This window comes from Sciurus vulgaris (genome assembly GCF_902686455.1).
Source record: "Sciurus vulgaris genome assembly, chromosome: 17".
NCBI classification, from domain to species: Eukaryota; Metazoa; Chordata; class Mammalia; order Rodentia; family Sciuridae; genus Sciurus; species Sciurus vulgaris.
This window is the reverse complement of record NC_136478.1, coordinates 41,403,454-41,416,850: the sequence shown is the minus strand read 5'-3', so window position 1 is coordinate 41,416,850 and position 13,397 is coordinate 41,403,454. Positions and strand designations below refer to the sequence as shown.

Genomic DNA, 13,397 nt, shown 5'->3' with positions numbered 1-13,397 from the left:
TTGAAGCACAAATCTTTAATTTTGATAAAATCTAATCTATTTTTTTTTTCGGTACTGGGGATCGAACTCAGGGCCTTGTGCTTGCGAGACAAGCACTCTACCAGCTGAGCTATCTCCCCAGCCCACAGTCTAATCTATTTTTAAAATTCACTTGTGCATTTGGTGTTGGATATAAGACTTGTACTGTTTCAATGTTACGAAGAGTTGTTCCTGTGTTTTCTTTTAAAACTTTTATAGTTGTAGCTCCTCTGCTTAGGTCTATGATCCAGTTTGAGTAAATATGTATAACGAGAGGAAGGGGTCCAACTTTATTCTAATGCATGAGGATATTCAGTTATCCCAGCAACATTTGTTGAAGTAACTATTCTTTCTCCATTTGATTATCTTGGCATCCTGATGAAAACCAATTGATTATATCTGGTGAGGGTTTATTTCTGGTCTCTCACTAATTTTAGGCCTACTCTGCCAGCATTATACTGTCTCGATTACTGTAGTTTTGCAGTAAGTCTGAAATCAGCAAGTATGAATCTTTTGTTTTACTTTTACATGATTGCTTTGGCTATTCTGGGTCCCTTGAATTTCCATATGAATTTTAGGATCAGTTTGTCAATTTCTGTTAAAAGTCCATCTGAGATTTGGGAAGGCCACTTGGATTCTGAGAAGGATCATGCTGATGGGAGTACTAGTATCCTAATAGTAAGCCTTTCAATCCATGAACATGGGACATCTTTTCAATTTATTTAGGTCTTTGAAATTTTCAATAATGTAGTTTTCAGAGTACAAGTCTGTATTTCTTTGTTAAATTTATTTCTAAGTATTTTATTCTCTTTAATGCTGTGTCTTCTAGGAAGTGTTTGTGTCCTTTGTTCGCTTTTCTCATTATTAATTTTTTTTCATTTGTTTATTGGTTTGTAGGAATTGTTTATGAATTCCAACTCATTTTTAAATACTTAAAAATGTTTTTGGACTGTTTTTATTTGGAGAATGTTTTCTGATGCTGGAAGATCTCTTTATACCAAGAAAAAAATTCAGTTTCTCTAATTACAAGATCTCATAATTTTGCAAATATAATGATAGTATAGGTTCAAGAGAAACATTGCTGATTAGCTGGAAATGTAAAACTGAGCAGTAATATTACTGCTAGATTATCTGTGATATATCTGATGTTCCTTTCCAGGTTCTATTAGTATAGTGACAATATAGAGACAGGCAGCCATAATATATTCTTTCTGTGTAGAATAACTGGGATTTTCTTCAATGGATCATGCATCATTATTCATAATAATGACAGTTAACATTTGTTTAAAATTCATAAAAATGGCAGACCCTGTTCTAAATGACTCACACATGTCTTGCAAATGACTTATTTAAGCCTAGGCAGCTTGGCTCTAGAGTTTATGGTCTGAACTGCTATGGTGTACTGGCTAGAACACAAGTAGCACCAAGGAGACTCACAACTCTGGTATCGAAATCTGTTAAGATTAAAAGATTTTTTTTTAATGTTCCATGGCAGTTATGGAGTACTGCTGGGGGTTTGTTATTTTACTCATCTTTTCAAGAACTAGCTCTTTTTATTCCATTGATTCTACATTCTTATGTTTTCAACCTTATTGTTTTCTGCTCTTTATTATTTTCTAACTTCTGCTTGCATGGGCTTATTTTGCTCTTCTATTTTAATCTTTAAGGCCAGACTCAGATTACTGATATCTGAAGGAAACTCCCTTCCAAGGTAAGCATCTAGTGCTATACATTTCCCTGTTAGCATTGCTTGACACATGTCTCACAAGTTCTGATATACTGAAGGATTATGCTTTGATCCACAGATTATTTAGAAAGGTGCTGTTTAGTTTCCAAGTATTGAAACATGTTCCTGTTGTTTTTCTATACTGATTTCTAATTTGTATTCATTATGGTCAGATAATATATTCTCTATGACTCCAATTCTTTAATTTTTGTTGTTTTATGGCCCAGGATATACATCCAATGCTGGTAAGTATTCTGTGGATGCTTGAAAAGAACAGGTGTTCTATTGTTCTTGGGTGGAGAATTCTATAAATTTTTATTATTTGTTTGATGGTGCTGTTGAGTTCTTAGATCTATTAATTGTTGAGAGAGAGGTATTGAAGTTCTCAACTCCAATTGTGGATTTGTCTATTTCTGCTTTTAGTTCCATCGCTTTTGCTTTTTTCGTCAGTTCTATTCTTTGGTGCATATACATTTAAAAATGCTATACCTTCTGGGACTCTTGTAATTATATAATACTTTGCTCTGTCCCCAGTAACCTTCTTTGCTCTGATATCTACTCTAATATAGCAACACTTATTTCTTTTGATTAATGTTTGCATAACATATCTTTTTCTATCTTTTCACTCTGAACCTACCTATCTTGTTATGTTTGAAGGGAGTCTTCTTGTAGACAACAGGTAGGTCACACTTTTCTAATCTCCTCCGTTACCTCCTTCAATTAGTGTACTTAAGACTCAGAGATACAAATCAAAGGAATGCACAGTCTTTTCAATGACATAATATCAGAAAATTTCCCAAATATAAAGAGTTAGATGGAAAAATCAAATACGAGAGGCTTACAAATGTACAAAATTACAGCAGACCCACACCAAGGTACATTATAATGAGAATGACTAACATACAGAATAATGATAGAATTTTAAAGACTGTGAGAGAAAAATATCAAATTATGTACAGGGGGAAACCAATTCAGATCTCAGCTGATTTCTCAACTCAAACCCTCAGTGCCAGGAGGTCCTGGAATAATATATATCAAGCTCTTAAAGAAAATGGATGCCAACCAAGAATTTTATATCCAGTAAAACTAAGCTTCAGAGTTGAAGATGAAATAAACCAAAGTTAAAAGAATTCACAACTAGAAAACCTGCACTACAGAACATTCTCAGCAAAATTCTCCATGAAGGGGCTGCGGTTGTAGTTCAGTGGTAGAGTGCTTGCCTGGCACGTGTGAGACACTGGGTTCAATTCTCAGCACCACATAAAAATAAATAAAAAATAAAAGTCCATTGACAACTAAAAAAAATATTTTAAAAAAGTTCCATGAAGAGGAAATGAAAAAAACAAGACAACAAAAAACACCAAAAAAACAATAAAAACCAGCAAAAGGAGGAACCACATTAAAGGAAAAGTCAATCAAAGGAGAAACTAAGTTAAAAATCAAAAATAAATCAAAATGACAAGGAATACAAATTATATTTCAACAATAACCCTGAATATTAATGGCCTAAACTCATCAATCAAAAGACATAGACTGGAAGATTGGATTTAAAAAAAGACCCAACAATATGCTGTCTTCAAAAAACTTACCTCATAGGAAAAGAAAATCACAGACAGAAGGTGAAAGGTTGGGAAAAAACCTTTCACTCACATGGACTGTGTAAAAAAGCATCGGTTTCCATCCTCATATTAGATAAAGTGGACTTCAAGCCAAAGTCAGAAGAGATAAAGAAGGACATTTCATACTGCTTAAGGGAATCATACACCAACAAGACATAACAATCATAAATATTTATGCCCTAAACAATGGAGTATTTATGTACATCAAACATATCCTTCTCAATTTCAAGAATCAAATAGACCACAACACAATATTATTGGGTGACTTTAACACACCTCTCTCACCATTGGATAGATCTTTCAAACAATAACTAAACAAAGAAACCACGGAATTAAATAATGTAATCAATGATTTAGACTTAACAGACACATATAGAGTATTTCATCCATCAACAAGTGAATACACTTTCTTCTCAGCAGTCCACGGATCCTTCTCTAAAATAGACCATATGTTATGCCACAAGGCAACTCAGCAAATACAAAAAGAAAAAAAAAAGAAATACTACTCTGCATTCTATTAGATCATAACAGAATAAAACTAGAAATCAATGATAAAAAATAGAAGCTACCCAACACCTGGAAACTAAATAACATGCTATTTAATGACAAATGTATAGCAGAAGAAATCAGGGAGGAAATAAAAAATACTTAGAGGTAAATAAGATCACTGATACAACATATCAAAGACTCTGGGATAATATGAAGGCAGTGCTGAGAGGAGAAAAAAAAATCTCATTGCACTGAGTTCATATATTAAAGCAATAAAAAGTCAACCAATAAATGACCTAACATTACATCTCAAAGCCCTAGAAAAAGAAGAACAAATGAATGCCAAAAGCAGAAGACAGGAAATAATTAAAATCAGTGCTGAAATTAATGAAATTGAAACAAAACAAAAAGTTGGGTCTTTGAAAAAATAAATTGATAAACCCTTAGCTACGTTAATGAAGAGAAAGAGAGAAAACTCAAACTACTAAAATTCATGATGAAAAGGAAATATCACGATGAACACTACTGAAATACAGAAGATAATTAAATCACTTACCTTGAAGGTAATCATTGCTCTTTTAGGTCTTAAATCTGCCATTTTATTCACTGTTTTTTGTTTGCTGTTTTTCTTTCCTTTCTCTTACCTTCTTGGGTATTACTTGAACATACTTAGAATTTTATCTTATTTATTCACAGCTCTCCACCCACCCCTGGTAGAACTAGGGATTGAACCCAGGACCTCATGCATGCCAAGCAAGTGATCTACCACTGAGCTGCATCCCAGACCTTTTTATTATATTTTGAGAAGGGTCTCACTGAATTACTCAGGCTGGCCTCAAACTTGTGATCCTCCTCTCTCAGCCTCCCAAGTGGCTGTTTACAGGTGTGCCCCACCATGCTCGTTATACTCATGGTATTTTAAAAGCATATTTATTTGTATAAACAATTTAGGGGTTGTTTTATTACATTCACAACTTATTGCAGTCTACATATATGAACATTTTAGCAGTTTGAGTAAAACAGACATCTCCATTTAAATCCTTTAATCTTCCCATTTATAATATATTGCTTAAAACATTTCCTCTACATACATTGAGAATGACATAAAACAATGTTATAATTTTTGCCTTAGTGATGAAATGTACTTTTAGAAACTCAAGAGTTTATTATTTTCGCATATCTTTTCTCTGCATTGCCTTTTCTTTCTTCCTAATGTTCTAAAATTCCTTCTTTTATGATTTCTGTTTCAAGAATTCCTTTAGTCATTCCTTTGGGTAAGTCTAATGGCAATAAATTATATGAGTTTTCTGTTTTTGAGAATGTTTTGATTTCTTCATTTCCGAAGGATTTTTTTTTCCTGTCTACAGGATTCTGTATTGACAGTTCCTTCCCCCCACCCCCGCAACCTCAGTTTTCAAGATTTCTTCTTTGTCTTAAGTCTTCAGAAGGTTGATTATAATATGTCTTAATGTGGATTTTTTTGAGTTTATTCATTTGTCTTAATGTGGATTTTTTTGAATTTATCCATTTGACATTAACTCAGCTTCTTGATTCTATAGGTTCACTGCATCTTTTGCCAAATTTGAGGAATTTCCAGCCATTTATTCAAAGAGTATTTTTTAAAAAATACATTTTTCAACCTAATACTTTTTCTCCTTTCCTTCACAGATTCTGATACATTTGATTTTTTTTTTTCTATTCTGTCTTCTCTAGTTCAGAGTATGCAATTTCCAAATTGTTCTATGCTCAAGTTCACTGAATCTTTCCTTTGACTGTTGAGCCCATACGTCGAGTTTTTAATTTTGGTTACTGGAATTTTTCTTTTCTAAAATCCATTTGTTTCATTTTTATATCCTCTATTTTTTTAAGTGTGTTTGTAATTGCTCAATGAAGGTCTGTTATGATGGCTGCTTTAAATTCCTTGTCAGATAATTTCAACTTCTGTGTCTTGGTACTGACATCTGTTAATTGTCTCTTTGAACAGTGTTTTTCTCTATTTTTTTAGTAAAATGGATGATTTTCAACTGCATCCTGTTACACCATGAGACTGTGGATTTTATTTAAATCTTTGGCAAGCCTCCTCTGACTCCATGTGTCTGAGTCCACTTGCGCTGCTACAACACAATGTCATAAACCGGTTCAGGCAGTACATAAACAAAAAAATTTTGTTTCTAACAGTTCTAGAGGCTGGAAAGTCTAAGATCAAGGCCTTGGCAGCATCTGTGCCCAGTGAGGATCCATTTCCTGGTTCACTGATGGCATCTTCTTGCTCGGTCTTCATAGGGTGGGAGGGGCAAATAAGTCCCTTGGGCTGATTTCATAGTGAAACTAATTCTCCCCCGAAATCTCTACATCTAAAAACCGTCACTTCGGGTGTTAGGATTTCAATATAAACCTCAATCCATAGCACTAAGCCAGCGCTGTGCGGGGGGAAGACGTGTGGGGTGACGATGGGATGAAGTCAGGGCACCCCCCTGACCTCCACCAGCCTTTGTATCACATCTGCAGGGGCGAGGGAGCCTCACTGCAGCTTGGAGAAGGTGAGGCTTCTGCTGACACCATCCTGTCTGGTAGGGAGAAGGTGCTTCATTACTGCTCCTCGCTGGGCCTGCACAGAGGATGCGGGATGGGTGGTGGTGGTGGTGGGGGCTCATTACCTCAGAATAATGGCAGAAGTTCCAGCTTCCCTGGTGCTCTCCTCTGACGCCAGCCTGGCAAGGAAGGGAAGGGATACTGCAGTACTGCTGGGAAGGGGCTGAAGTTGAGGTTCTCCACGTGGCCTTCACAGATGTCTCTGGGAGATGGGGACCCTTCTGGCTCCCCACTACAATGCTGACGTAACCCTGAAGGGCAGCGAGGCATCCTTTGTTGCCGCTGGGGAGGGCAGAAGTCTGGGTTCTTGTATGAACCTCTGAGACGGGAATGGGGCTGAGCTTTGTGCGTGATATCTGACTAGAACAGGCCGGGTAATGTCGGAAAGGTGCCTATCTTGCCAAGCTTCCCTTTCTGGGGAAGGCTTTTTCCAGAGAGAGAAGGCTTTTCTGTTTGAGCCTGCTGGATCTTCAGGTTGCCGACTTCGCCAGCACCCGGTCTGGGATATACATGAGGCAAGAAGAAACCCAGGGAGCTCAGTGCTATGGCTTCCCTCTGGTCTTGAGGTGTCTAGGCATTCTGCTTTCTTCTCTCCACTTCTCTCCACTTCTTACCTTTGTTTCAAGTATACTGTCCAGGGTTTTTAACTATACTTGAGGGAGGAATAGGAAGAAAACTCTCTACTTCATCTTGTCTGGAATCGTATGCAAAACTTAAAACTGCCCGTTAGGCTTTATCATTAATATGTCTTGTCTTCACAACGGGTTAATTACACTTTATTAATTCCCATTTTTTAGGCTTTAATGAAGCAAAAATACGTACTTACTAATACCATTTGCTGTTCTGTTTTTAATTTTAAAAGCTTTGTCTGCATTCCTGGCTGAGGACTTGAGCTCCTGGTGGTAAGAGATTTCCCATCATTTGTGAAGAGAAGCTGACATGCTAAGTTACTGCCTTCCCCCCACCCCCACACTGAGCTCTGGATTTGTCTTGGCTTTTTCTATTCCAATTACTCTGACTTCTTCCCATTTGACATGATTAGAGATAAGTGATTGTAATTTAGGAAGAAATTATGGTTCTGAGAAGTTAAAACACTTGCAAAGTTTTAAAGTTTATTCTCAGATAGGAGCAACTTGGTTCTATAATCAGAATCTTTTCATGATAATAACTGTTCCTTCTTAAAATTGGATACTTAGAACTACTTCTATTACCAACACAGTTTCAAATATAAAAGTTAAACAAAGTTCAGAAGTGAATATAAAATAAGTTAGCTGTATTATTTTTAAATTTTGTGTGTGTAGCTAAAACTGTACCTTTTGTTCTATTTCCTAATTTTAAAAGAAATACATTCCCCTATGGAAAAAATTTCCACTAGGTCTAAAGAGTAAAAAGAATATATAGAAGATATACCACTGAAATGACTGTTAACATTTCAGTGTTTGTTTTTTCTAAAACCTTTATAACTTTCCCTATATATGGTTTTTAAAATTTTTTTTTAGATGTTGATAGATCTTTATTTAATTTATTCATATATGTGGTGCTGAGAATCGAACCCAGGGCCTCACACATGCTAGGCAAGCGCTCTACCACTGAGTCACAACTCCAGCCCCGCTATACATGTTTTACTTAAAAAAAAAAGAAGGAAACCTAATGATTATATACATATATATATATATAAGTACTCTAGTACATAAATATGCCAAAAATTCATTTAATTATGCCCGTTGATATGGACGGAAGTCATTTTCAGCTTTCTATGATTACAATTAAAATGAACACGGTTGATTACATAACGTGGACAAACTTCCTGGGCAGAAGGGTCGGTGAGAGGATGAAGAGAGCTTCAGGCGTCTGACACTGACTGCAGAACTACACTACAGGAAAATGGCGGCAGTTTGTTTATGCTGGCGTGAGTGGGTGCTCACTGCTCCCGACCTGCAGAGGACACGCACACTCCTGCCCAATCGTCTTGCTCTCCCCACTGCATGTTTCCTTCCTATCCCCTACTTGCTCTCCACCCAAAGTCTCTCATTTGTGGCCCAGTTCTTGCCTCTCACTTCTGTGAAACCTTTCCTGCCTCAAAAGGACTTTCCCTCCAGACTTGCAGCATTCGCCATGGCTACCGACGGACGTCTTTCATGTTTCTAGTTGATCTAGCTGTCCATATCTTTATTCCCAAGTGGGATGATGCACGCATCATGGAATGGGCCAATAATGTTCTGGGTTTGCTGGCATTTTCAGTAATGCCTACGTTATCAACAAAACATGTTTGTGGGCTGACTTTAATGCTTCTTAATTTAGACCCTGGCACTTTCCAAAGATTACTGCATCTCTTTTGACAGGGAACACATCACAATGGGGCACACTGCTTCCTTAGATCTGCAGATAATATTTTATTATACTTGGAAAATACTTAAGTGACTAGCTATGAGCAATTTTAAAAATGTACAAAGCACATTAAAACATTTCTACACATGCTGGGTGCTGTGCTGCGTACCTAAATCCCAGTGATTTGGGAGGCTGAGGCAGGAGGATTGCAAGTTCAGAGCTAGCCTTCACGATTTAGAGAAGCCCTAAGCAACTCAGTGAGACCCTGTCTCAAAAAAAAAAAAAAAAAAAAAAAATGGCTGGGGGTGTGGCTCAGTGGTTAAACACCTCTGGGTTAAACAAACAAACAAACCCCACAATTAAATGTTCAAGAAGCACACATTGGAAGACAGATATGGTTTTCCTTATTCCACATGTGTCATTTGGCTAGTCAGTGAGGATTCGCATCCCCTGTTGATCAAATCCTACTATGAAAATTTTAGTACTACATAAAAATCCTTATATGCCCATTAGGATCCTATAAAAAAAAGGTGATACATACTAAGAAATTTTAAGAGAGCTATCTTCTATTCTAAAATTAAAGCCATATCTCTAGATGAAAATTGACCTAGGCATTTAAGTACCAAATAGATCTAGTTTTTAACACAAAATAAGCAGAATAAAAGTTAAGATTGTCAAACTGGGCTGCATAAATTACTTAGCTTCAATTGACCCTGGCATATTTGCATTAGATGTAAAAAGGAGCTTCAACTTTGTCATTAAGTACTTGCATATTTTCATCTGGTCCTGTGGTATAAAGCACTAAACAATGAAAATCACACACAGGGTACGAAAGCAAAGATTACCTTCACAGCTGGCAGCATGTCTAAGGAGTCCAGTATGAACAGCACTACTGCTTGCATCAGCATCATAAATTGATTAAATTGCCATGTCAGACTAAAGAGAAAAGTTGATATGAAAATGGCAAGAAGTGTCAGCCTCTGTAAAAAGAAAACCTTTGTATAATTTACATGTCTCTAGTAATAAAAAACCCTGCAGACAAGTTTTCTCAAGAGCAGCCAATATCTTCTATAAACCAAATAGAAAAACCATAAACTGTTGCTCTGAAAACCCTTGCATTTGTTATTTAAGCTCTAAATATCCTAAAGTGACACTCTGCATATAAATATTCACATACGGTATGTGTATTCCACACTATTATGGAGGCGATAATGCACCAAATCACATCTCAAGAGCAAATGGCTTAAAAATTCTGACAGTTTCACAGAAAGTGTGTGTGGGCTTGCTGCAACTATTTAAGGGTAGATTATGTAGAGTACATTTTTAACATAGAAAATGAAAACATTTTCTTTGCAAAGTAGGAAAAAGCTCAGAAAAAGAAAATTTAACTTGAGCTAAAAACTTGGTCATGGAATGAGAACTATTCACATGGATTGGGACACTATGCACCTCACAATCTTCAAAGCTTCTTATATAAAATTGGGAAATTAAAAATATATAAAGTTTCATAGGAACTTACTTCAGAAAGAGACTGCAAGTTTGGTCTCAGGAAATATGTAATCGCTGCTATCTGAATTGCAAAGAAGGGCAAGGCCCAGTTCTCCCTCAGTGGGATGGTAAACTCAACTCTGGTGGTATCTATTCTGCACAAAGAGAACACAAGTGCCAAAATGGTAAGTTTTTATGGTAAGTTCCCCAAAGATCAAAAGTGAAAGATGTAAGTACAACCATACTTAGACTCTGGTAATTGACTCTCGATAGTAAAATCTGTACTTATCATCAGCATCCCCATAACATAAAACTAGGCTGAGAAAATTTAAGCAATCATCCACAGGTATGCAGTTAAGTGGTGAGACTGGGATTCAAGTCCATGCTAGTCTACTGAGCCCATGAAAGTATCATGCCTCACTTGCAGCATGCCTAGCCACTCCTTACTTTATTCTCTACCTTCATTATTGTCAACAGATGACATTGTATTCTGCCTCTCTGTATTTCTTTAGTGCTTCACATGTGAGTCTTCAATTTGTGGCTGGCAATGATTTTTGTTTTGTTTCATTTGGAGTATCAGGTGCATTCTGCCAGTGAGCTACATCCCTAGTCCTTCTTGGTTTATTGAGACAGACTTGCACTAAGTTGTCAAGGCTGGTTTGGAATATGTGACCTTCTTGCCTCAAGCTCCCGAGACACTGGGATTACAGGTGTTAAGGCCACATCTGCATCTGGTTTATCAGTGGCAATAGTTTTTAAAAACTTCTTGCCTCTCTAGAATGGGAACTTCCAGAGGGCAAGTACAGGTAAGTGTTCATTTTGTACACTCAATACCAGGAATCACGTCTGCACATACTAGGCATTCAGTGTGTGTGTGCGCATGTATAAAACAACCTTCTCAGTCTCAATTTCCTCATCTCCAAAATGGTCATAATAACTGGGCGTGGTGATACATGTTTGTAATCTCAGCAACTTGGGAGGCTTGAGGCAAGAGGACTGTGAGTTCAAAGCTAGCCTCAGCAACTTTATTGAGACCCTGTCTTAAAAAAAAAAAAAAGAAAAAAGAAAAAGGCTGAGGATGTGGCTCAGTGGTTAAGTGCCTCTGAGTTCAAGCCCGGGCACAAAAATAAATAAATGAATGAATGAATTAAAAACTAAAATGGACATAATAATAGTACCTACCCTATAGGGTTGTAAAAGAATACATGTAAAGTGTTTTTTAAAGCAGCTGGCATAGTAAGCACTTAATAGGGCTATAAAAAAATAATTTACTCAGGATTACAAAACAAATCTGTGTAAGAACTCATGCTTGAATTTTAATTCCCCTACTGAATATTCATGTAGGTCAGGCAATGTATCTTTTCAATATATCTCGATTTAATATGTCTTCAATATATCTTGATTTTTTAAAAAGTTCTATCTCATATGGCTCTAATACTTTTGTACAGTGCTTCATGCTTTCTAAGTTCAGAACGGCACACAATCTATTAGGACTGATGGTAAAGATACTATTACAACTCTTTAAGAGATGAGATATGTGGCTGGAGAAATACTGATCACATAGCAAACAGGTAATGGAACTGGGATTATTAGATATTTTTCTTGATCTACAATTCAGTGTTCTGTTTCTCAGCTGGAAATACAGATAAATAAGACTTCCTACCTTACCAACTAAGAAAAAACTAGTAAACCACTAGGTGAACCAAGGAGAAAATGATCACAACCAAATATGGCAGAAGAAATTTCTTTGTACTGGAAATAAAGTAACTTCATTTTCTAGTTTCACTCTGGAAAGGAAGAGAGACATACGATTCCAACTCACCTATTTGTGACATACCAGAAAGCTGCCAGCAGTCCTGATAGCCAGGTACCACTAAGGAGCCAGCTGGTTACGTAAAGGGCTGTGACATAGACTGCTTGGAGCCCAAATAAGGTGTAAATATAAAAATAAACTGGCTCTAAGTATTTCTATAAAAGAAAATAAAAAAAAATTTGTTAGAGAAGCCACAACCCATCTTACTGACCTTTAAAAAATGTGACAGTAGAAATTCAGTATTCAGAAGCTTGCCATTAATTTCCAGCAGCCGGTCCACACCACCTTCCCAGTGGGTGCGAACACTGGTCTTTCCTCCCACAAGCAGGAGAGGAAGGCTGGCTGGCCCTGAGAGTTCTGCCTCCATACTTTAGACAGTTTTACACCTAACTTTGTCCAGTTTTGCCTAGTTCACATGAGAAGTAGTCATTATGATGTGCTAATCTTACAATTTTATTTAATTTCAAAGATAAAATAGGAGTGATTACGCGTTTCCAAATGAAAATAATTACCAGCTTCTAGACTGCACACATGTACTACACTATAAATCAGGAAATACCTATATGTAAGAATCTTATATATACACCATAAACCAGGAAATACCTATATGTAACAATCTTATATAATGTAAACAAACAGCAATATCTTATAACATATAAACAAAAAGTAAAATTCACAGTATACATGGAAAAAAAAATTAGGGTATTTGATTTTCTACCAAACCAGTTGAAGATCAGAGAACACAGGGTGAAATTTTCAATTCAAAATGGCAGATTTCGACTTTCATCTGATATTAACAATTCCATGTCACAGGATATGACATACCTGTATGGGTAGAACTCTATATAAAATACTGAGAAAAACCTCTTGGTAAATATTCATTCGTTGAAGGAGGTTAATTGTCCTCATAGATTCAGTTTTATTATCATAAATTAAGCCACGAAAACCTAAGAATGATATTGGAAAATTCAGAGAAAAAAGTTATAATTATTGCTTCATTTGAAGTTATTATATATTCTTTAGCATGTACCAGAGAATGTGGTAGGCATTGGGGCTGTAACAGTAAGCAAGAAAACAGTGCTACCTTTCAGGAGCTTCACATATGTCAGACAGACAAAGTTTAAACATTTATGCAAACACAGTACATTAAAACTTTTGTGACAAAAACAAACTTTTGGGACCGCAATGAAAAAAGCAGACACATGTTTTTCTGTAGGAGTTCAGGCAAGAGGATTTCATATGCCCCACACTGTCTTGCGTGTGACGTGCAGCACCGCCCAGGATGGCTGGGCCCTTTGACTTGCTCAGTACAACGTCACGTCAG

The 13,397-nt window shown here is 36.5% G+C and overlaps 1 protein-coding gene across 4 annotated transcripts in view; it reads right to left on the bottom strand.

Annotated features, from left to right (window-relative positions):
- DPY19L3 (dpy-19 like C-mannosyltransferase 3) overlaps positions 1-13,397 on the bottom strand; it is an 82,571-nt gene that overhangs the window by 34,887 nt on the left and 34,287 nt on the right. For all 4 annotated transcript variants that reach the window (XM_079119906.1, XM_079119907.1, XM_079119908.1 and 1 more), the window contains exons 5-8: positions 12,899-13,020; positions 12,083-12,228; positions 10,292-10,415; positions 9,618-9,752 (exon numbers count right to left, since the gene is read on the bottom strand). In XM_079119906.1, coding sequence (XP_078976032.1) covers positions 9,618-9,752; positions 10,292-10,415; positions 12,083-12,228; positions 12,899-13,020 — 527 coding nt within the window. The remainder of the gene's footprint in view (positions 1-9,617; positions 9,753-10,291; positions 10,416-12,082; positions 12,229-12,898; positions 13,021-13,397) is intronic.